The sequence below is a fragment of the Tasmannia lanceolata genome, unplaced genomic scaffold (genome assembly GCF_043159265.1).
Source record: "Tasmannia lanceolata isolate RefF3 unplaced genomic scaffold, GAP_Taslan_0.1 ptg000015l, whole genome shotgun sequence".
Classification (NCBI taxonomy): Eukaryota; Viridiplantae; Streptophyta; class Magnoliopsida; order Canellales; family Winteraceae; genus Tasmannia; species Tasmannia lanceolata.
Genome location: NW_027518692.1, coordinates 9707739 through 9733126, shown reverse-complemented (window position 1 = coordinate 9733126; position 25388 = coordinate 9707739). Strand labels below are relative to the sequence as shown.

The 25388-nt window shown below is 39.5% G+C and overlaps 2 protein-coding genes across 2 annotated transcripts; one reads left to right on the top strand and one right to left on the bottom strand.

The window, feature by feature from the left end:
- Positions 1-1842: 1842 nt before the first annotated feature.
- LOC143845601 (putative inactive receptor kinase At2g26730) lies at positions 1843-5573 on the bottom strand. The gene is made up of 2 exons (XM_077353980.1): positions 4153-5573; positions 1843-2745 (listed from the first exon to the last, which is right to left on the bottom strand). The coding sequence occupies exons 1-2, from the start codon at positions 5423-5425 to the stop codon at positions 2090-2092; spliced, it is 1929 nt and encodes a 642-aa protein (XP_077210095.1). The 5' UTR covers positions 5426-5573; the 3' UTR covers positions 1843-2089.
- Positions 5574-22769: 17196 nt separating this feature from the next.
- LOC143847363 (uncharacterized) lies at positions 22770-24677 on the top strand. Its single transcript, XM_077356173.1, has 8 exons — positions 22770-22998; positions 23111-23274; positions 23376-23447; positions 23529-23630; positions 23706-24020; positions 24101-24184; positions 24269-24493; positions 24599-24677. Exons 3-8 carry the CDS (start codon positions 23442-23444, stop codon positions 24620-24622), a joined length of 756 nt encoding a protein of 251 aa, XP_077212288.1. The 5' UTR covers positions 22770-22998; positions 23111-23274; positions 23376-23441; the 3' UTR covers positions 24623-24677.
- The last annotated feature ends 711 nt before the right edge of the window (positions 24678-25388 follow it).

The window sequence follows — 25388 nt, the reverse complement described above, 5'->3', positions numbered from 1 at the left end:
TTTTATGTTATTTCCAACACTTGATTTTTGAAAGATTCCACATTGGAAAGGGAGGAAAAGTTACTGGGCTATATATATGTGGACTTCTCCTCCCCCTATGGAGACGCGTTTTCAGCATCTCCAGGGGACGAGCCCCACGGAGATCGGACACGGTTAGTGCTGCTGGAAAACAAACCAGAGAGAGTAGATGACCCAGAACCGGACAAAATCTACACAGTGGGGTCGGAGCGTGACAATTTTAATGCTCTATTTTACTATCATTGTTGGTGGATTTTTTTTGCAAGGGCACCCTTTAGTTTAGCATTCCTGGTTTAGTATATTTAGGCCAATGGTTCTGCCATGTTTTGATAATTGCACTCACACATATTGTCTTTTAGTATTTAAGCAGCTGTCAGATTTAATTAATTACAGTACTCAAAAAAGCTTTCAAAGTCAAATTATAAAAGACAAGCTGACTTTGTTCCAACTGAAATCACGTTTTGCCAGCAACTCTAGTATTTAATAAATTCCTACAGAATCAATCCGTCGCGTACAAATGGATTGAGAAGTAAAAGCCAGCACAGATCGAACGGTTTGAAAAGGTGGGCCCTATCAACTGCCCAAAGATGGGTAATTTGTTCTCATTTTTCATGTTGTATCTTTTTTTTCCTTTATATATATATATATATATATATATATATATATATAGGAATAAGATTGTGCGGTCGACCACACCAAGCTTAGGTGCGATCGAGGGCCCCAAACTCATGTGGGCCCACTTTGTTAGGATGATTCAAAGCATTCATTTGAAAGGCCCTTACATAGATGGGGTATGTATAAAAAATCAGCTCCATAAGATCATCCTAACCCATCCATTTGTGGATGTCAAAATAGATAGACACCGTTTGCCGTAAATCTGCCCATTTTTACCCTCCACTGTTGGAGGGGTTAGGATGATCTAATGTACCTGATTTTTTGTACACACCCTATCGATGATGGGACCTTGCAAATGAATGGTTTTAATTAGCACAACAACTGTGGGACCCATGTGTTTGGGCCCTTGACTCGACCGCACCTAAGCTTAGGCGCGCTCGACCGCACACCCAATTTCTATATATATATATATATATATATATATATATATATATATTTTTTTTTTTTATTTTTATTTTTATTTTTATTTATTTTTTGTTTGTTCTGGTAGGTGTCTGCCTAATCCCAGCTTACCCATAAAAAAAAAGAAAAAAAAATGGGTAATCTGTGGGCCCGGAATCTAAGCTCACTACTAGAGATGGAGACTAGCCTTCTGACCCATTGCTGTTTTAAGCGTCAGAGAAAGTCAGTTGGGCGGCCAACAACTGCCACCAAACACCATCACCGGAGTAAGACGAAGTCCCGTAAACAGACAAAAGATCCTCCTAACATATAAACCACAAAACACCTCACTCTCTTCCCAAAATATCGAAGTCCAAAAAAGAAAGTAAAAGGCCTTCAGGTGGGGCCCACCCCCTTCATATGGCCCACAAGAAAAAAGAACGTAAACCAATAGTTTAGGGAGATGATAAATTCGCACCCGCCCTCAAGAAAAAGAATGTAATCCATGGTGCGAATTATCCGACAGGGGGGTGAGAGGGCGCCCACATGAAGGCTAATGGGGAGGTTTTGAAGAAAGGGAAAATGCAGGGAAAAGAGCAGAAAGCTCCGACAAACACAAGAGGGGGATTTTCTCTTGAGAGAAATAAGAATGGAAGAAGAATTGCACAAACAAAATTCCCTGAAAAAAATTTAATAATTTTATAAGCAACTAAAATCAACAAATAGTCATCCCAATCAGATCATGGAAGGACCCAAACAATTCAGACGAGAACAATCCCATCTCCCTTCAATTTTTTATGGGATTTGCTACGGTCCATCGCTGGCTTTTCGCGGCTGGTCTGTCGTTTTTCAGACCAGCCACCGCGTTAAAGGAGACAAAAGCTGTTGTCTTCATTGACGAGGTGGCTGGTCTGACGCGTGACAGACCAGCTGCAAAAAGCCTTTTGTGATGGACGCTAGCAATTTCCTTTTTTTATACATCTTCGAAAATGTATATAAAACACCCATGACAAATTCAGGGGGTGGTCCCCGCCGGAGGAGTCAGCGGTTCCTGCGGCGGGGTGTGACCCTTAGATGGCTCATCCGACGAATGGCGAAGCCCGTCATCAGTATCGGCCCGATTGATGTCCTCTATCATGCGGACCACATCCTGGATGACAGGTCTCTGGTCCGGAACCGTGGATACACAGGCCATGGCGATTTGGAGGAGCTGCACCATCTCCTCTTCAATATTCTGATACCTCGTTAACTCTACATCGAAAACCTCAGCCGTCCATTCTTCGCGGACCACCGATTGGACCCACCTAGGAAGGTCGATCCCTTCCTCCCCGAGCGAAGCCTGGTTCGGTGCCTTCCCTGTTAGGAGTTCTAAAAGCAGAACACCGAAGCTGTACACGTCGGATTTGAAGCTTACTTTGCGAGTCTCCATCACCTCCGGCGCACGGTAGCCTGCTATTCTGTTGGGAGACGTAGATACGCCGAATAACGAGTTAAGTCCAGAGTCCGACACGCACGCGTCCATGTTTGATTGGAGGAGTATGTTGGAAGACTTTATGTTGCCGTGAACTATCCTTCCAGCCATGTGGAGGTGAGCGATACCTCGACCTGCACATAGGGCGATCTTCATCCGGTAGTCCCAGTCCAGAGGCGTACGGCCTGCCCCTCTGCTTCCTGTATCATCACCCGCACCAACCGGTTAGATGGTACAAAATAGGTAACATCTTTTTTTTATCAAGCCGTCCATTTCGAAAGCATTGGGTTGGAGCTCTTGTGTCGAAAAATCAAGCCAATCATGTAATCACACTAATTTTGGGGTAATTTTCGGGCCATATGAGATCCAAAGCAAGGCTTATCGAGTCGACGGTTCGGATCAATCAAATGTGGGACCCGCGAGCCATATTAGAATCAAATCATCAGCAAATCAGAAAGTGTCGTTTCCTGAATGATATCAGCTGGTTTAGCCTCTCATTTCATCTTCTTATTCTCGATTATGTATAAAACTGTTGTGCAGTAATATATTTTAATAATGGAACTGCTCACTTTGTTTTACCTTCCAAAAGGATATTGATAGCATCTCGAGTATTGTAACAGTCATGAAAAGCTAATTAAAAGTGTTAAAGAAAGAGAATAGTGTTATTCTACTGCGGATATCAGTTTTCCCGAACTATATGCCAAGACGAAAATGTAATGGCAGGGGTGTTCTTGTAACTTTCCAAATCAAAAGTTAAAGAATAAAAAGGAACGAAAGCGAGCATTAATTAAAAGGAAAATTACCAACGGGGGACATCAAAATACTAAGAATTGTCAACGGGGACACACTTTTAAAAAATTGTTAAAGAAGGTTAATAACCCCTTTTTGAGAGTTTGAAAACCCATTTAGAGGGTTAATAACCCCCTTTTAGAGACTTGATATCCCCCATTCCGTCCCTCTCTAACCAGTTTTCAAAAGTGAGTCCCCTGTCGGCAATTCTCGGATTTTGATGTCACCTTTGGCAAGTAAAATTACTCGGACAGATGAAATGCAATGAACCATGTCGGTGACGCAACAAAAAAGGTCTGTGAGGTGGTCAGTGGTATACATGTAAATAAAATATATCAAACGTGATATTTACAACCGGGAGATGATATTTTCACCCCCGTGCAGTACGCATTCGCCCCCTTATAACGTGAACAGTAACCAACTTTAACGCTTTCTGACGTCAAATCGCGCTAAGAGGGGGTGAATGCCTACTGCAGGGGGTGAAAATATCATCACCCTTACAGCCCCTTATTTTTTATATATACACCCCTAATTTATTTCAATCGCAACTGCACAAGCTACTTCCGTGAAGAAAGAGATGTGCTAGACAATTTCGCAAAAACACATTTCGCAGCAGACTTTTGCATTAGAGAACAGCCACAGAGGCTCACTTTTCAGCATTTTTTGTCTTATTCAAACGTCACCGGAAATGCCCTATCAAATTCCACACTGAAAATCTAGCAAATTTTTTTCTAAGCCAATAACCGACCAAGAAAAAAAAAGAAAAAAAAGAATTTCCATGAGAGATTTTCTCAGAAAAGGAGAAATTTGAAACTTACCATGTAGAAGGGCAGACAAGCTCCCGGCCGGCATGAAATCATAAACAAGCAATTTCTCATCTTTAGAATAATAAAAAGCTCTCAAAGGAACCACATTATCATGTTTAATCTTCCCCAACCCCTCCATCACAGACTCAAATTCCTTCTTGGCAACCACAACATCCTTCAATCTCTTCACAACCACAGTAGTCCCTTCCTCCAACACAGCCTTATAAGAAGTCCCCACACTCCCTTTCCCCAAAACCTCAGCTGAAGCTCTCAATAAATCCTCCAAATCAAAATTATAAATCCCCCCATTAAAAAACACCAATCTATTCCTCTCAGATTCCGTTCCCCCACCTCCAATTTCATCCTTAGATGACGAAGTCCCCACCTCCGCCACCGCCGGAGGCTTGGGCGGCTTCGCCGGCCTCCTACGCCGCCTTCGCAACAAACAGAGGATCAAAATCAGAGCTAAAAACAGTAGAAGCCCAGCCGACCCGGCGGAAATTGCAATAATTGCGGTTCTAGAGAGCTTTCTAGAGCTTTTTTTGTTAGGGTTTTGAGGGAAATTTGAAGAGGGGGATGGTGGAGTAGATGGGAAAAAAGGGTTGCAAGGGGGTAATGGGCCGCCGCAGAGATTGAGATTGCCTGAAAATGAAGATTCAGGAAATTGGGCTAGGGTTTGGGGAATGGATCCGTTTAGATTGTTGTTGGACACATTGAAGTCCTTTAAGGTTGGCATATTTATGCTGGGCAGAGTACCGGATAAGGAATTGTTTTGTAAGAAAAGGCCGGTGAGTTGGGCCAGATTGTTGATGGAGAATGGTATTTTTCCCGTAAGGTTATTGAAGGAGAGATCGAGGCGGGCCAATCGAGTTAATTGAGTTAAACTTGGTGGGAACTCGCCGGAGAAGAGATTGTGTTGGAGGTAGAGGCTGCGGAGGAGAGTGAGGTTAGAAAAGTCAGGCGGGAGCTGGCCGGAAAGGCGGTTGGATCGGAGGCTGAGGACGCGTAGCTGGGTCAGACGGCCTAGGGTTCGGGCCGGAATCTGACCCACAAGGCCGGTGCCAGGGAGCCGGAGGGAGGACACGTAGGAATGATTGGGGTCGCATTGTACGCCAAACCAGTTGCATGCTGAGTCGGACGAGTTCCAAACGATTCTATTTTCGTGGGGGGTTTTAGAGAGGAAATCTAAGAGGGCTTGCTTGTCCTGAGTCGGCTCGGATATAACTCGGATTGAGAAAGAAATGCAGAGAAGAAGAAAGAGAAGGAGAAGAGAAAAAAATGCCATTGGATTTTGTGTTGATGGAGAGAGAAGGGTTTTATTAGAGGACAAGGGGAAAGGGTGGTTTGTGAAAGGGAAGGAGAGCGGTTTTCCGAGGAGGAGGCATGAGAGAGAATAAAAGAGAAAAGCTGAGGAAATGAGATTGGTTTTGAAGAGTGAGAAGTAGTAGGTATCACGAAGTTGAAAAGCGGAAAAAGCTGACAGAGAAACGGTCTTTGAGCTGCCGAATCGTTTCGATACGTTTCGTTTGATACAAAATTTAAAAAGGGTAATGATACTGGCACTATCATGTATTTTAATGATTGCACTAGCTCATCTTGTCTTTTATAATCTACACATTTTTTAAAGATTGATTACAATTAAAACTCTCAAAATTTACCCAAAACAATTAAAACATGTCAGTGCCAATATCAATAGCATTAACATTAGCACTGCCATGTTTTAATAATAGCACAGACTGTGCTTGTCTTTTCTATTTTAATTGCTTGCTGAGAGATTTTTGGGAAATTTAATAACCTTTGACAGCTGTTTTAATGACAAAGACAAGATGGGTTTGTGCAATTATCAAAACATGTTAATCCCAGTATCAGTATCAGTAGACTAAAAAATGCTAATCTCTTGTAAAATTGATTTAAAACTTAGCTAATCTCCGTCCTTCGCAACCCCCAGAAAGAAGATGGTAAAGAAACGTTTTTTAAGACCCTCTATTTAGATCTGCTGCTCTCTCCCGCAATTGCCTCTAATTTAAAGGGTAGTTTTGTCATTCTACAGGTTGCCGGAAAGAAAACGCGATATTTGAACAAGTAATTAGAAAGTCAGTATTATTTTAGGGTTTAATAAGCCATAGCAATGAGAAAAAGGGAATCTTTGTTGAGTTTTTTACTTAAAATATAATAAAAAAATCTCAAAAAGATTAAACAAAGTTGAAATGGTGGAGCCGGCAGCTGAACAATCTTCTCTTCATGATTCGGTGCCAAGTGCCGGCAATCATTTCCTTGCCCATTGATGTCTCTCATTTTCACATTTCTCTCTATTTCATATTCACAATTTCACATTAACATGATTTGATAATCGAACGAATTTACATTGTCTTTTCTTTTTAAAATGTCTGGTGAGAGCTTTTTGGGAAATGTAATACCCATTGAAAGCTGATTAATAAGAAAAGACAAGGTTATTTAGTCTTATTATAAAAACATGGTAGTGGGAATATCGCTAGCCCATATTTTCATTATATTATCTTATTCTTATATCAATTTAAAGGGAAAACGTCTTGGGAAGACTAATATGAACCATCAACGTGGTGGACCCATCTTAAGATCCATAAAGAGGGGGAATTCCTCTAAGTGACATATCAGCCCTCATCTTTCTCTCTGGGCCACCCCACTTTACTCTATTTATGATTATGGTCTTAAATTTCGGCCGAAATTTCAGATTTCGGTTCAGACCGAAACCGAAATTTGGTGAAATCCAAAATATCAGGTTTGACCAAATTTCAGCCGAAATTACCGAAATTTGTTAAATAATTAACTAATAATTTTGATTATTACCGGATTTCAGCCAATACCAAAATGTAATACGAAACCAAAATTTAAAATCATGTCTATGATTAATTTTTAACCCTAGAAAGGGGTGGCCCGGAGAAGAAAAGGGTGCTATTATATCATCATCATCAATCATCTCTCTCACGCGCGCGCACGCGCACACACATTGGCAGAAAAAGATTAAATAAAAATAATTCTATTGAAAATATGGACCAATTTTAGGCTTCCAAAGAAGACGCCATGCTTGGCAGCCTTGAAAAAACTATTTCATTGAATATTTACCTGGCCAGTTGAGAGAGATTGCTCAATAGGGAATAACTTGAGAATGTGGGAATGGAAGCGCACACACACATAAAAATTAAGAAAATAAAAAAAACAAAAATTAAGTAGGTAGTTTCTCTTCACCCCCTCGCAAAGTTGGGCCTACAAGTATTCCATGGAAATTTTTTTATGGTTGCCAAACATGGTACGTGTGGGTGTGGCATAGAAGAGAAATCTTGATGCGGAAGTTAGTAGAACTCAAAACGAGTGGAGAGACATTGGCTTCGTTGATGTGTTTTTTCAACCAAAAGGAAGAAGACAGGTGAGAAAGAATTACTCTGAAAAAGTTGAAAGGTATTTGGTCCATCGTTTTCTATAGCGTCCTTCTAAAGATTTCTTTGTGGCTTTACATGGAAGCAAAGAATAACACACACCACGTGGGAAAATGGCATCGTCAAGAGATTTTTCAATGATCAAGCACAGGACTCCAAGAGAGAGGGAGAGGGAAAGGGCATAAGGGAGGAGATAGTGCGAAGTGGCTCACAAATAAGGAAAATCAAAACTCTATATTGAGTTGAGTTTTTCTTTTCTCTGTTTTTCAGCAACTTCTCACCTTCTCCCCCACCCATCGACGTGTCATAGGCAACACAATAACAATTTTTAGACCAAAATATTTTATATGTAACTATGAAATTATTCAGGGCTAACTATTCATTCACTCGAGCTTAGATAAACTTATCTGCACTCGAGTGTAGAAACAAGGTGAGCCCACATTGTTGGGGTGATCCAAAACATTCATTTGGAAGGCATTTCCATAGATAGGGTGTCCACAAAAAATCAGCTCCATCGGATCATCCTAACCCTTCCATTTATGGAGGGGGAAATGGGCAGATTTGTGGACAAACAGTGTCTGTCCATTTTCCCCTCCACTATTTGATGGGTTAGGATGATCGTATAGATCTGATTTTTGGTAAACATCCTATCTATGGAAGGGCCTTCCAAATGGAAGCTTTGGATCACCCCATAAATGTGGGCCCACATAATTTATCAGCACTCGAGCGCAGATAAGCTATCTGCGCTCGAGCTCATAAACCTTTTTACCAATTATTCATGTGTAAAGTCTAAAGAAGGGAAAAATTATATGGGGTAAGGCCTTACCTCCACCCTATAGTTGTAAGGCCTTACACCATATAAAAACTCCAAAATTGATATTTGGAGCTACAATATACCATAAGTTATTTGTTCATTGATTGTGGCTATATGACCATGAACAGGGTGACTACACAAGTCTACGCATGTGAGTACTTGTATGTTACAATTTAGCTAGGCACTATGGATGGGCACTGTGTCACGGGTGAGAATATGGCTTTCCTCTCCTGTAAAAAAGCTAGGCTTTCAATCAAGGATGGGTCGCAGTTTCATTATAAGTCCAAGGCTTGACTTCAGATAACTTGTCGTCCGTCGAAAATAACATAAATAGAACCTAAAATCTTGACTAAAACTTACCTAAAATAGTAATCCCATAAAACCTACTACATCCTAAAAATGCCCATAATTTTCTCAAATCACACCTAAATCGTGTGATCTTGGTTTCATCATATAGGTAATCGAAAAAACCTTTCTAATTATACCAAAATCAAGCCAAAAGGGCAAGATTTAATGCCTAAAAAATACGCTACAAATAAAGTGACAAATAGAAGATAAATAATAAAAGAATTCTTTCACGCCAATAAACTGAACATTTTTGTGATTTTCGTCCGCATCATACTCCCCTGGTTCAAAAAAACTTATCCTCGAGTTTTAAAGTGTCGAATAACATTCATCAATTGAATCCCTCAATGATCAAAACCTACTTCATAATCTTCAAGATGAATAAATAATCTATCACGATTTTGAATAGGCTTGAAGTCACGAATATCCACGGTAAGCTTGAGTGTATGATCTAATAAAACTGGATCAATATAAATTGATGAAAAAACTGATTTATTTTTTTTTCCGTTCATTAATTGTCATATCCAATTTCTCTTGGTTCTTCGTCTATGATTTTCAGTGGCACAACAATCATCGCTTCAAGTGATTCGACGATCATTTCATTACCATCAAAAGATAATGACTCTTGATCTTAACTTTTAGCAATAATCAAATATGCATCTTCCGAATATTTATCATAAATTGGTGGTGAGTCCCAATTATAATTTATTCCTCTAGGTAATAATAAAATTTTTTTAAGTGTGGTGTTACCTCCCAATCTTGGCATTTAGAAACCCTCCTTTGAAGTTTGAAGTGGGCAAAGATGCTCTGTAGCCATCGCGAATCCATGCAATTCTCGCTACCAAATTTCTTCTTCAACCCAAGTAAGGAATCAGCTATGATACCAATTGGGGCAACCCAAGAACCGCCAACCATAAATCAAGATCAAGTTCACAAAAATACAAGAAGTCCAAAAATATGGACGCTCTTCGTCGTGTAGCAGCAAAGCGGAGGCAAATAGACAAAAAAATAAGAAAAGGGGCCCTTCGATCACCGTCATAGGGGATAAATACTTCGATCACCGTCGAAGTCAAGTTTCTTAGAGCAAAACTTGAAAATACTCCTGCAGATGCTAATCCAAGTAATGCAATCCGATATGGCGGTAAAGCAAAAATAAATCACAAAGATAAGAAATTGTAGTCTTACGATAGCAAAATAAAGAGAAAAATGAAGAAAACCCCAAGAGTCACTACAAGAAAAGTTGTAATTACCGGCGGATATTCACCGGCGGTCGTAAAAACCGCCGCTAAATAGCAATATTTCCCGGCGGGTAAGATTAAACCGCCGGCATACAACGAAGGATCTGACAAAAAAAGGTAAATTCCGTTAGAGGATTCCCCAGCGGTTTTGACCGCCGTGGAAAACGTATATTACCCGGCGGTCATAAGTTAAGCTGCCGGGATATACGTTTAAAGCAGGGAAAAAGACGGAAGTGGGAATCTGAAGCTTAGCCCGGGAAACCCTATTTTCCTTTTTGCCCCTTTCGCGCGGAAACCTCTGTCTTTCGCGCGGAAACCTCTATTTTTCCCTCTACGAGTTTTATCTTCCCCAATCTATCTAGGGTTCTCATCTTAACCTTTTCCCTTTCTCAGACCCTTTCAATTTAAACTAAATCCACAGATTTGGGTGGAAAAAGAAGAAGAGGAGAAGGTATTTTCGTTTTACATCTACGATTTCTCTTTTCTTCCAAAACGACTCATCATTTCATCAGGGTTTCATCGGGGTTTCTCTCTTTCTATCTCTCTTCATCGAAATCCCTGGATGTATATAGGGTTTCGATTTCATTGACGGAGCTTGGGGTTTCGATTTTGGATTTTCGTTTCCATTTGAGTTTTGGTTAGGGTTTCATCGGGGTTTCTCTCTTTCTATCTCTCTTCACCGAAATCCCTGGATGTATATAGGGTTTCGATTTCATTGACGGAGCTTGGGGTTTCGATTTTGGATTTTCGTTTCCATTTGATGTGGTTTCAGTGTAATAGATGCTGTTTTGATATGGTTTTTGATGTGGTTTGGGTTTTTGATATGGTTCAGTGTAATAGATCTAGGGGTTCTCAGCTCTTTTATGTGAAAGATGGGGTTTGGGGTTTTGATGGGGTTTCGTTTTTCTCATATGGAAATATCTGATATTGTGATTTTAATGCTCAATGTGGTTTATTTATAAAATCATGTATTTGTATCTACCCCTGTATTAGTATCTACCTCTTGCTCAGTCTGATTTATTTATAAAATCATGTATGATTGCCTTATTCTATAGGTCTGGAGAGTGCACCCCTCCAACGGCAGAGACTCAGGAGACATCCGGAACATCAGAAGTGGATGGTACTTCTCTCCTTGCTTGGATTTCCATATTTGTTGCTATACTTGCTACAAGAGAGCTACGTGGCTTAGTAGATGATTTTTCCTTTTACATCCATGCTTAGTAGATGATTTTTCCCTTTACATGCATTCTTAGTCATGTAATGGCAACTTGATACTGAGGAGCTAATCTTTCTCGTTGTCTCACTCCCTTGCGTGTCATATATCATGGGTTTGTTCACCAGGTTTAGAATTCATTAGCTCTGGCATTTGTTTTTCCTTTTCCCGTGCCTTCTGAGGTTGAATGCTTTAGCAAGGTTTTTTTTTCTCTGCTTGCAGTTCTATGTCTATGAACGCCTAAAACAATTGCTGATACCACCAACACAATCTAGTGCTCAAGCATTATAGAATTTCACCAAGCTGTTGACAGAGCAACTTATGAACAGAGCTCATTTTTTTTTCATTGAGCCAAAGAATATTGATTACAAACATATTTACAACATCTAATTTTACATTTTCTGAAAAGACATGCATGTGAAATAACACACCTGTATGTCTGTGTGAAATAACACATTTCCTTTTCGAATAACTAGTATGCTTTCGTGGACCGATGATTGATTTGTATGCAGATCAGTCCTGAGATGTAGCCGAGTACTCAAATAGGAGGCGCTTTGAATCACTAGATGGAATAGATTGGAAAAGGACTCTAAGGCGGCTCGTAAGCTGGTAGATTAGGGTACACTGCATCGCCATTTCTGAGTCCTTCATCTGTCTAACTATCGAGGCCTGAAAAGGCAAAAGATAACTGTTAAACAGATGGTGTATGAAACAAAAAGAAAAGAAAGAAAATTGTCTTTCATTGAAAAACTCTAAACAATACAATTCAGAAAATGAGTAACAATGCAAAGAAAAATAAAATAAAAAATGAAGCAAAGTTACTTTACTGCTGACCCTAAAATTCTCATGTGTAAAGTTTAGCTCCATGTACAAGGGCATTTTATTGCATCCACGGCAACAGCGACGTAGAGCGGTCTTTTGCTCTCGCAAAATCTCCATCTTTTTTCAGATGCTATATCCTTTCCCGGCCATTTTTTATTTGGTTTTTGATTGATGACTGCCAATTCTGAGATATGGGGGTATGCAGATTTATTCGTGATTTAATTATACGGTACTAGAATGGAGGTCTAGAGAAAGCATCAATCCATAGGATTTCCCTAATCCTCCCTTCCCTCCATATATGTGTAAGCATCCAAGAACTAAAACTAGCAAGCCGATTACTTATCTCATTGACCATATCAGTTTTTCGCCAAGGAGAGTCCCAATTACCATTGATAATATGGACAGCTGCAGAAGAATCAGATTCTATCCACTGATGTGATATTCCTTTGACATATGCAAGCTTAATTCCTTCTAAAATAGCTTGCATTTCAAGGATGAAGATGTCCTCCCCTTCCACATTCAGAGAAAAAAAATATCGTAATAAAATCGCTATAGATGGCTAAAAAGTGTGATTTTTCTATTTTATTTCCATTCTTTGTCATTAGGAGTTAGGACTTCAGTAGTTTGGGTTGGGGATGCAATAGGGCTGGAGCAGGCATAGGCTGCAAGTATTGAAGCTGGAACATGCTCTTATTTGCACTTCAGATTAGTGGTTAAGAAGGTCTGCCTTAGAAGTTTGTAGCCTAATATAAACTATCTGATGCAAACTGATTAGAGAGATAAACTTGCGATTATTATTCTATCTTACATTGTTTGGTGCCCTTCATATGCTTATATCCATCATCTGTCGTGATTGTCAAAATTTATACCTTAATATCAAGTTCTTTGAGAAGTATGATTTACCACATTTTATTGTGAATGATGTGAACTTCTCCTTGCAGCTAATGTTTGAGGGCCTTGCTGGATCTACTGCAGCACTTTTTACAACCCCATTTGATGTGGTGAAGACAAGATTACAGACACAGGTGTGTGCGTGTATATGCATTTTGGTTGATTTCATAAAGGCACATTGCATGTTTTATAATGCAATTTTTTTTTCTTGTATAAAAAACTTAACCCAAGAGTAAATGAATCTTTCTTTTTAAACAATAATGAGATGCGTTAACTTCTTTAGTAATAATATGGACATGATGCCTCTATGCTCCCCACTGTTTATTTTCTGAAATGGCTTTATGCTGAGACATTATTATGTTGTTCTTCTTAGAATCAGGGTTCTGGAAAGGGATTTGGGTGGATTTTCTTAAGTTAAGTTGTTCTTCTTAGAGAGGAAAGCTAGGTGTTATGGGAAACCATCCCTTCAAGGATGGCCCATGGAGTGAAACACATGGGCTTTCACTGGCCAATTAATCATCAAACCATTAACATCTCTCTTCTCAACTTACCCGTTCATCATTTTGGATATGGATGGTGAAACCGCATTGATTCATGCCCTATTTTTCTATCTTTAAGGACAAGATCATTGTTTTAATGTTTTAGGAATTCGTGTTCGCAGAGAACTTGGGATTTAGACCTCCAACTTTGAATATTTTTCCTTCCCAAACTAGGATTCTTTATTTTAGCAAGTGTGTTTGACCTCAATGACACTTTGTTTTTCTTCAGTCGTACACATTCGTTCCAATCATTATCATTCTATTCTTGAGTAAAGCCGGAGAGTAGTCATGGATAAAAGTTGGATGCAACTTCCAAGGTACGACCCTCATAACGTAGGGTTAGTTTATTAAATTTGGATTTAACCAATTCGTTATCTTAATTTATAAGCCTCACGCATGTTCCCATTTTTGATAAAACAGAGTTGACCCAGCATATAGGGCAGGGTTGGATCGGTTCCTTGATTTTGCATTTGCTAGAACTAATTATGGGAACAAGATCAAATGTCCACGTGTTAAATGTGGGAACATTTATTTGGTTGATCGAATACAGGCCGAGGATCATTTGGTTGTCGATGGGATGCTTAAGGGCTACGATACATGGATTTTTCATGGGGAGGCAGTGCCATCGGCATGTGTTATGGCCGACAGTGATCACCGAGTGCACGATGAACCCATACTACAAGATGAAATGCATGAAATGTTACACGATCTCAACCCATTGTTTAACCCTACTATGGACAATGTGCCATCAGACGGTGGGGTTGATCTAGGAAATACAAGTACGGAGGGGCTAGATTTAAATTCGCAAAGATTTTTCAAATTATTAGAGGACGCCGAGCAGAAATTATACCCGGGCAGCAAATTCACTAAATTATCCTTCCTTGTTCGACTTTTTCACATCAAGTGTCTCAATGGATGGAGCAACAAATCGTTCACTATGTTACTTGATCTCTTGAAGGAGGCACTTCCTGATGGTGAAACGTTGCCAAAGTCATTTTATGAAACGAAGAAAATTATTAAGGATTTGGGCCTCGATTACAACAAGATAGATGCATGCCCTAACGATTGCATGTTGTATTGGAAGGAAGCTGCTAATGAATTTAAATGTCGCACATGTGGGGCATCGAGGTGGAGAACAGATGCAGTACATCCAGACGACGAGCCATCTGAGACATCTACAAAAGGGAAAAAAATTCCTGCCAAGATTCTGCGTCACTTCCCACTGAAACCAAGATTGCAGAGGCTATACATGTCGAGGAAAACAGCATCTTTTATGACATGGCATGATGAGGGCCGCACAAAAGATGGTATATTAAGGCATCCTGCAGACTCAACCGCATGGAAGACTTTGGACTTTGGTTCAGAGACTCGCAATGTTAGACTTGGGTTAGCAAGTGATGGCTTCAATCCCTTTAGGACGATGAGTATTGCTCACAGCACGTGGCCAGTTGTTCTAATGCCATATAACTTGCCACCATGGATGTGCATGAAGCAACCGTATATGATCCTCTCACTGCTTATTCCAGGACCATCTTCACCAGGGAATGACATAGATATCTACTTGAAACCTTTGGTAGAAGAGTTGAAGGAACTATGGATTGATGGTGTGCAGACTTTCGACGCAGCGAGGAATGAAATGTTTCAAATGCATGCAGCTGTGTTGTGGACGATTAGTGACTTCCCGGCGTATGCTAACTTGTCAGGATGGAGCACGAAAGGAAAACTGGCTTGTCCATCTTGCCATAAAGAAACGTGTTCTCAAAGGTTGAGTCATGAAAGAAAGCAATGCTACATGGGCCACCGGCGATTCTTACCGATCAATCACACATTTCGATCTGATAAGTCAGGTTTTGATGGGACGGAAGAATGGAGGGTAGCTCCGATTCCGCTATCAGGCAGTCAAGTTCTGGATCAATTACAGAGCATTAACGTAACATTTGGTAAGAAGCCGGATACTAGTGGGAAGAAGCCAACTACAACTGGGAAGAAGCTAGATACACGTGGAAAGAAACAAGATACACGTGGCAAGAAGTCAGATAACAGTGGGAAGAAGCCGAATACCCATGGAAAGAAAAGGAGGCGTGAGAAGAATCCCAATGAACCTGAGGAGAATACCGAAGAGATGCCTCGTAAGGAACACAATTGGAAGAAGAAAAGCATATTTTTTTGTCTTCCGTATTGGGAATCATTGTTATTGCGCCACAATCTAGATGTGATGCACATCGAGAAGAACGTTTGTGATAATGTCATTGGGACGTTACTAAATATTGAAGGAAAAACAAAGGATAGTGTAAAAGCGCGGCTAGATTTAAAGAAAATGAATATCAGGAGAACGCTTCACCCAATAACTAAAGGAAATAACAAGACATACGTGCCCCCAACATGCTTCACAATGTCTTCAAAGGAGAAAGATATTTTATGTGGTGCCTTGAAACACGTCAAAGTTCCGGATGGTTATTCATCTAATATCTCACGACGTGTGAATATGAAGCAGCGCAAGATTTCAGGATTGAAGAGCCATGATTGCCATGTACTGATGCAACAGCTATTACCATTAGCTTTACGTTCATCATTGCCAAAGACCGTCAGCTCGGTATTGATTGAACTTTGTAGCTTCTTTAGAGAGTTGTGTTCAAAGGTTCTCAAATCGGGCGAACTTATGAAATTGAAAAATAGGATAGCACTAACATTATGCCATATGGAAAAGATCTTTCCACCGGCATTTTTTGATGTTATGGTGCATTTGCCGATTCATTTAGCGGATGAGGCAAGGTTAGCTGGACCAGTACAATACCGATGGATGTACCCAATCGAAAGGTATGCAGAGCTTCTCAAAATTTGTTTCAACAGTTAATTTGTGTACATATTTTCAGTACAGAACGTACTACAAGTATTCACGTTTTGTAGGTACCTTCTAACATTAAAATCGTATGTTCGCAATAGAAATTGTGTGGAGGGATCTATTGCAGAGGGGTACCTGTAGACACCCCATTTTGATCGGACCGAAGTTCGCTATGCTTGGGCGAAACCCCATCCAATCATTTCCGCCATGTTTCGCACTTTTCCGTTAAGTGTTGAGAGAGATTATTCCCAAGAATTCGAGCAAGAGAGAATTTGGATCCGATTGATGGGCCCGTCTTGAGCATTTGTTTAGATTTGGATCAAACAGGGTGGCCCGCACATTGTTTTAGTGAAAAATGAGTTTTGAACCTACTTCGATCCAACACCTAAAGATGATCATCAAGAGAACGGTCAAGATCTCAGAGAAGTCGTTTTAACAACCAATTTTGTTACGATCATCAGGTTGAGTTACTCGGATCAGCCCATTGAAATGATTTAGGAGGACACAACCTACTTAGGTAGGGGACCCATCAATTGGATGGTCTGGATCGTCATAGAGGAATGATTTAAGGGGGCACAACCAATTTACATTGCGAACCACCATTCGAACGGTCAAGATCATCAATTGTCGCCCATCAAATGGACGGTTCGGATCATCAAATGGGAGTGATTTAAAAATGGGGTAACATATTCACATTTTGATCTATTGGATGGCTTGGATCAGCCCATAGGATTGATTAGCGGAGCACAAATTAAATCACATTGTCGCCCATCAAATGAACGGTTCCGATCATACTTTGGAGTGGGGCATATGATTTTATGCACAATTGGGAATTTGGTCACATATGGGACCCATTTGGATTATCTTTTACCTACTCAAAAGGACTTTAAAAAACATGCATGGGGCCACACACATGTCAAAATTCAATGTCCACAATGGTGGCCACCTACCATGGAATATGTCCACAATGGTGGCCACCTACCATGGAATAAGTCCACAATGGTGGCCACCACCCTCCCATTCCTTTGCTATAAATGGTTCAATGAGGGTGAGTAAGAAAAGAGGGAGAACTCATTTCTCTTCTATCATGTGTTCTAACAAAGTTGCTATGAGGGGTTGAAAAGAAAAAAAGAAGAAAAGAAACAAGAAAAGAAGAAAAAGAAACAAAAAAGAAGCAAAAAGAGAAAGAAAGCGGAAGCGATCGCACGGAGGCGGAATTTTTGAGTTTTTCGGCTCTCGGATTCGGCGAGGATTTCGATCACAGGTAGGTACACCGTTCTCGGAATTTTTTTAGAATTATTTGGTATATTTTCGGATTTTTGCATGATTTTTAACAAAGAAAACTAAACGATATACTAAACAGATTCCAAAAATAATGAAATTTCGTGAGAAAATAATATGATAATGATACATTCTACCATGAATTTGTGAGAATTTTTGGATTTTGTTTGGTATATTATTTTACGCATTCTTTGAAAATTATCAGATTTTGGGAGAATTGTTACTGACGTCAAATCACAGATAAAATTCTCCAAAGTTTTACAGTAGTCTTAAATTCTATACTTCTTGCTTCTGTAAAATTTTCAAGTGATTTGGATCTTGTTTCATATGAGCTGTAGTGTTAATTCATAATCTGGTTTGAAATTTGAAAAATCCGAAACTGATAGTAAATAGTTTTCTAAATTCATGGAAATCTCACAGCATGCTATTTTCACTTATCTCTTACTACTGTAGAAATTTCATGGAATTTAGATATCTATTTCTAGTAGTTTATGTGTTATTTTTGCAATCTGGTTAATTAATTTTTAAATCCATATTAAATATGAGTTTAATGTAAAAATCTGTAAAAATCTTCCAGTAAATTACATCTCATCATATCTTGTTGGTGGAGAAGTTTCAACTCATTTCGAGTTCGTTTGCAACAGCTTCACTTGTAAAATCACTCATATGGTTAAAAATGGGTAAAATCCATTAAAAAAATAAAAATTAAGTGAAAATAATCTTAAAATCTCTAAAGCACCTTCATCTTTGTGTTTGTTTGGGAGACCCGCCCGGTCTCATTCTCTCGTTAGTCCTCTTTGTGCGCCGTTTGGTTTTGGGAGAACACCATACTCGGCTTGGCTTCATACCCCTACCCTTATGGGTATTGGGTTGCACATTTGTTGCACCCTAGGGCTAGGTAGCTGTCCGGCCCGGCTGGGTGTTTTACCTCTGCCAAATGTTCAAATTCGTGTTTCCTTTTCTCTTAGAGAGTCTTTGACTCATTTATCTTTAGTTGGTGTTAGTGGAGTCTTTGACTCATGTTTCCATTTCTTTTATAGAGTCTTTGACTCATCTATCCTTTAGTGGGTGTTAGTGGAGTCTCTGACTCGTGTTTCCTTTTCTTTTAGAGAGTCTTTGATTCACTTCGTTTTCTTAGTAGGTATTATTAGAGAGTCTTTGACTCATTCGTTCTTTTGTGGTATTACTAGGGAGTCTTTGACTCATTGGTTCTTCTGTTGGCGTTTTTTGGGAGTCTTTGACTCATTCCTCCTCTAAGTTGTAGTATTAGAGAGTCTCTGACTCATTTGTTCCCCTCTTTAGTGTTGTTAGTTCGGAGTTTCTCCTTTAGAGTTGTTGATTACTTCGCTTTGATTAGAGGCTAACTCAGTCTTATTAAAGCTTTGCTTGCTTGGGATCTTGGATCGTTTTCTCTCTTCTTGGGACGCTATCTTTCTTGTTGTGGTTCGTCTCTTTGAGGCGTTAGTTGCTTGTTTGGGGTTTCCCCTTTTTGCTTTAGGGCTTTGCCCTAGTTTATGGTTATGCTTGTTTGTTCTCTGTAAGAGTGAATTCATCTAAATGTCCTGAGCATTGGAAAAGCTTTAAAATCCAAAAAACATTAGAAATTTAAAACTCAAAAATATTTGAAAACTTTAAAAATATCAAAAACATTTGAAAATATAAAAAAACCTTAAAAAATCTGAAGTGTGAGTGTTTCTTTTAGAAGCGTAGTTTGAGAGTTCGTTTTCGAACTACGTTGGCTTGATCCTCTTCCGAGGTACGTAGTGCAGCTTGGGATTTACATCCCAAGTCCAGCCAAACTTTTTTGTAAATAATATTTTAAACTTTCTTCAAAAACCTTTAAAATCTTGTTTTCAAAAGATCTTCCTCTAGAGTTAGGAGTTTCTCCTAGATAGAGAGTTTTAGAGTTAGGGTTTTTCTTTTGATAGGTTGTTTGATTGTTTGATTGTTTGTTTCAGAGTTAGGGGTCTGTCCTAGAGTTATAGGAGCGCCTCCGTCCGGTCAGTCGGCGATCCATATTGCCGAGTGATGACTAGAGTAGGATACGCTAGTCCACCCTTTGTTTTCCTTAGGAAATACAGCCTAGTCACACATAGGTTGTAATAACCACCTGCATTAGGCTAGGGCTAATCTGCATTTAGTTAGGGCATATAGGGTGTCCTAAAATTCACAATTCACTGGAATTTAAATAATCGTACAATAAACTTTAATAATTGGTCCGGTCTTTTAGATCGAGTCTAGGATAGAGGGCTAGGTGTCTTAGGCATCTTAGCTTAGAATAGGCGCGAAGAACTACGTTGCCTTGATTCTCGTGGAGGCGGGGATACGTAGGCTTCTTTGGATGAATACCAGACCATCTGAGGACTCGGGCTAATCACTTTTAAAACTGTTGAAACAATCAAATCACTTAGGATTTTCCATGAAATTAGAATTTTAGGAGAACTTTCACTTAGATTGAATCCAAACTAATTAAGAAATCAAGATACACATTTAGGATTCACATTGAAATTAGATCGTAGGATGCATGTCACATAGATAGCACATTAACAGAGAGTTGAATGAGCCATTTAAAATGAATTTAAAAGAGTTAACTTTTGGAATTGAAGACCGATTATCGGGCAGGAATGGTGCATGTGGTGGATAAATCCCCATACCTTCCATTCTTGTAACCAGGTAGCGAGTCTAGATTTCTGGTTAATTATGGGTCCTAGATCCCACATCTAGGTGGCGACTCTGTCAGTCTTTTTTGTGTGGAATTCGGATTGCCTTAGTGATCCCAAGTTCACATAAAAGATGAATTAAAATTAATAATAAAAGGCACACGCCAATCGCGTGGGTACGAGAGACCAAGAGAAGAGATAGTGCGTGGCGGCTCTCGCGCCACCACCCCTCTCGCGGGATCGGGTCCCACAGTACCTTGCGGAAGAATGTTTAACGTTTTGTGCAAGATATTTGGAAGGGGTTGAATCAAAGTTGAACCGACCACAAAGGAATGACGAAGATGCTCCGTGTGAATTTGAAGAAGGATTCGCTATTTTCTCAGTATCAGGACGCGCTCTAGGAAAGATTCATATGGAACCCATAGATCCACGGACAGTCAAGCAGGCACATCGATATGTTCTCTTCAACTGCGCTGCTGTCAACCAATATCTTGAGTAAGTTACTTCAAGTGTCATAATTTAATATTTCCCGACTCTTCTTTTCTCTTACATTCATTGATTCACATGTAGAAAACACATTGCCGAACTTTGGAGCGAGCGTCCCCATGCTCTCCCAAGGGACATAGATCACACTCACAACGAGCGGTTTCCAGATTGGTTTCAAAAACATGTCAGTTTTTTTTCTTGAACTCAGAACAGGTCTATTTGGAATACAACTTTTTTCTATAGCCATAATCACCCATTTTTTGTATAGGTTGAAAAGTTGCATGAGTCAAATGAGCAAATCTCAGAAAAACTTAGATGGTTGAGCGGTGGTCCATCTAACATTGTTAGGAGATATACAGGCTATATTGTAAATGGAATCCGCTACAATACTAAGGATCGCGAGCAGGGAAAAAGAACACAAAATAGCGGAGTTGTTGTCATTGCAAAAACGAATAGCTTTGCGAGCGCACGAGATAGAAATCCAACCGCGGGAGATGTTAGTTACTATGGTGTCTTGACGGATATCATCGAACTCAACTATTACGAACAACTGAAGGCATTGCTATTCAAGTGTGATTGGTTTGATATAACACCCAATAGAGGAATAAGAAAGGATGAGTTCGGTTTTACGGTTGTAAACACGGGCCGACGTTTGTCATCGGATGAGCCTTTCATATTGGCATCGCAAGCACAACAGGTGTTCTACGTACATGATAAACCCAATAAACCCAACAACAATGATTGGCATGTAATCATCAAGACGAAACCTAGGGATTTGTACGAAGTGCGTGGAGACAATGACGAGACATATATACAGAGCGAAGCGGTGGAAATCCAGAATTTGGAAGAAATTGAACAATGGGAACGGACAGATATTGTTGGGACAGAGATTGATATACCATTGGATGTCTTCAGTCAGGAAAACCAAGATGAAGAAGAATATGATACGGAGCAAGATGATAGTGATGGAGTTGACAATACCTCCGTGGAAATCGATGGAGGCAATTCTGAGTGATATTTCAAATTTGAGTTGTGTCATGAGGTGTATCTGTGCCTAAGAACAGCTTGGTCATTGTACTCTCATTTATGCTGTTGAAAAGTTTCTTTCATGGAATATTTTCCACCTCAATCATAGCATGGGTTGGGTCCATCATTCTACATTAAAAGGTTTTTTTTTGGCATCATTTCTTCAAGTGTTAAGAACTCGTTTACATCATTTGGTCATTGTACTTTTATTTACATAACAAGTTTTTTCTTCTTCTGATTTTCGACTGTACAAGTGTTAAGAACTCATTGCTCTTGCTCTTTCTATACTAATTATATGCAAGGTCGTGTGGATTATATGAAGTCCTTGAATTAGAATTGGAGAAGGTTATGATATCTGATATTTTTTCATGCATTGGTAAACAGAAAGATCTGTTTGATTTCCTTGCGCATCCATCAAACAAGAATCCTATCTGAGGTATGTAACATTCCACCATTGAGAAGTAAAAAAAAATCATATAAGCTAATTTATATGCTCTTTAGAAGGATGTTACTCCTCTTATTAAATTCAGGTGCATGCAAAAGTTTCATTTGATAAGTAGGTTCATCTGATGCTGGTTTCATCTTCATCCATTGGAATTTGAGAATGCTATGATGTTTTCCTCTAGCAGGTCTACTTACACAGCTTATTTATCTTGATTTTTATTGGTTTGATTTTTTTGGTATTTATGGTCTGTTCACTTCAGATTATACACCTTTTCCCCATTTTCTGTTGACCCATGATGTATAATTCTAGCTAACCTATATCCTTTAACTGTATGAATACTGGAGTTACAGCTTATATGTTGTCCCTTACTGTTTAGATTATGTTCTTGATTTTTTTCTCCTTGGACTGAAAGGTTGATTAAATTTTGAATTTATGATATCTCTTTCTATGTATTGTTTCAAGTTACAGGTTATCTTATACATTTAAAAAAATGCCTAGAGAGAGTCAGGCTCCATCCCATTCACATGACTTTGAGCGTACGGATGATCAGTCTGAAGAGGAGCCTCTCACTGACCAATCTCAGGAGGAGCATCCTAACCGGTCCAATGCCTCCTCATCAAAGAGGAAAAGAGGGCCTACACGTTGCAAAAAGACTTGGGGCCGACAAGGACCGCCGGAACCAGTTGAATTCAACCAAATTGGGCAGCCAGATTCAGAAAATACAAATCCTTTCGAAAGTTTCCTCGGAAATATTGCGAGGACAGGTGAAAAATGTCCTATCTCATATAGGGACTGGAGGAGGGTTCCACTTGAAAAAAAGAAGATATGTGGGCAATTGTCAAGGTAAACGTTGTTGAATCTGTATATATGTCTACATTTACTTTTATTATTCTAACCTAATGATACTTATATTTCACTTGACATGTAATACAGACTAAATATGACGTTCCTGAAGACAACAAGCCGTATGTTATAGCAGACCTTGGGAAGAAATGGCGGGAATGGAAGTCAACCCTGAGGACTAAATACTTCCTCCAAAATGAACCACCACCACCTGGAAGCGTGATCCCGTCAGAATATCAAATTCTATGCGACTTTTGGAACTCTCCTGAAGGGCAGGTAGACAATATTACCTCCTGTATTATTCTCTCCTTTAAAATATTATAGTTATATAACTATTTATTGTTTTCACACTGCAGAAACTTTGCGTAACAAATAAGGCAAACCGAGCCCAACAAACGATAGCACACACTGCCGGTTCGCGGAGCTATGCAAGAGTGACCAAGATGGAGGTAATTTCAGCAACCTTTATGTTGATTTACTATCTCTTTTTTTATATTGATCACTTGCTGTCATTATTGAAATGAGTACAGTTCAAAGCTAAGAAGAAAATGCCGAGCCGTGCAGATACGTTTGTGATTACCCATACGAAAAAAGACGGGGAGGCTGCAGATCCTAAATCCAAGGAGATTATGGTATGTTTTACATAATTTGTTATTTAGGTCAACAATTTATATAACTTGTCATTATTTTCCCTCATATTTTTCAAGGCAAAAATCAAAGAGCGTCAGGAGCAGAATCCCGAACCTGAATCGAGCGGGATCCCTTCCAGAGATGACCTCTTCGGCCAGTTAATGGGCGAAGAGACACGTGGTAGGGTGCGTATGCTTGGGTTTTTTGCTACTCCCTCTACAACATTGGGCACTGCAACTAGGCCTCCTCAACCCCGAGGAAACAGTTTGCATCTTAACACGAAAATGGCCCAATTAGAACAGGTGAATGCAATTATGGCAGAGGAGCTGACACAAGTGAAACAACAAATGTCGCAGATCTTAACCCACCTCCAGGGCGTCAGCCCCAACTACGTAAGTTTTTCACTATGTCCCTTAGGACTAATACGTAAATATTTCATTTCATACATTTATTACACTATCTTTCTTAGCAGACTCCCGAAGATGGTTTGCAGTCGCGAGCTAATGCACCTTCCTCTTCTGGCAGTCATGGATTACGATCACCCTCCTCAGACGAGGTATAAATCTGTTATGTAAATTCTGACTTGATATTTCGATCATCTACATAAGTCATTAATTTTGTTTCTTATAATGTTGATAAGGTTGTTTTATTGAGTAAAATACGAAAGGGAGTTCAAGTGGCAAGGGGCATTTTTCTGAGCAGAGATCCGAATGATGAGGTTGATGATTTGCCGATTGGACTTGGATACTCCGTGGTCCAAATCGATGTCGTATTTGAGCCGGAGGAACCTTTGCTAAAGCCATCCCTATACCTCAAGACTATTGGAGATGCAGCGGGAGCACCAGTCGCTTGGCAGTCCTATCTTGTAAGTAAATGACCAATGAAAATTTTACCACTCCTTATTTTTGCTGCTATTAACTTGGTGTTTCTAATTTATTTTAATAGTTTTTTGTTTGATTTCTTCTTGCAGATTAGACCAGCTCATACTGCTTGAGGCCGACCTCTACTATATGTTTTGATTGTTTTTCAGTTTCATAGTTGGTTTTCAGACTATATACCTTTTGTTGCATTGTAATAGACATTTTGAGTTTGTAAAGTTTCTTCGTTTATGGACTTTTGTATATCTTCTTCGTATAATGGGTCTCTTACTTTATCTAGAATTAAAACTTGTGCGCATTATATTGCTCGTTTGCCTATTTTATTGCTATGGTGTTACTGTTTAACTTTGAGGCTTTGGTGGTTTTGAGTAGATACCTAATTACTGAACAACAAATGTGGACAAGCTTGAGAAGGTACAATTCAATCAATTTTGTATGTAATATTGCCTTATTTGTCTTCTTCTTTTTATTTATTCACACATAATTTTTTTCAGGAGTTCGTTGTAGAGCTTGCGTGCCATGACTGAAATGAATGGGATGTAATGTTCTACAAGGTAGATGCGGATTGGACCGGCTACTACCAAGAAGAATGTCGGTACTCAAGAACTACAATATCCTGCAAAAGGTGTGCATAGTCACGTGCAATATTTTAGTTAGTTTGATTGTGGTTATGGTCCAAATGCTGGCATAAAAACATCTACTACTATTGAACATATTTGCCTGCTACAATCTGAAGAGGCAAAAAATTCAATTTTGGACTCTTTTCTGGAAGTATCGAGAAGGAAACTTGAGCTGAATTCACAAAGTGCTTGTTTCATCTCTGAGGGTGAAAATTCTAAGGTAAGCTGATCTTTAGAAGCTTTCATACAGCCAAGGTAATAA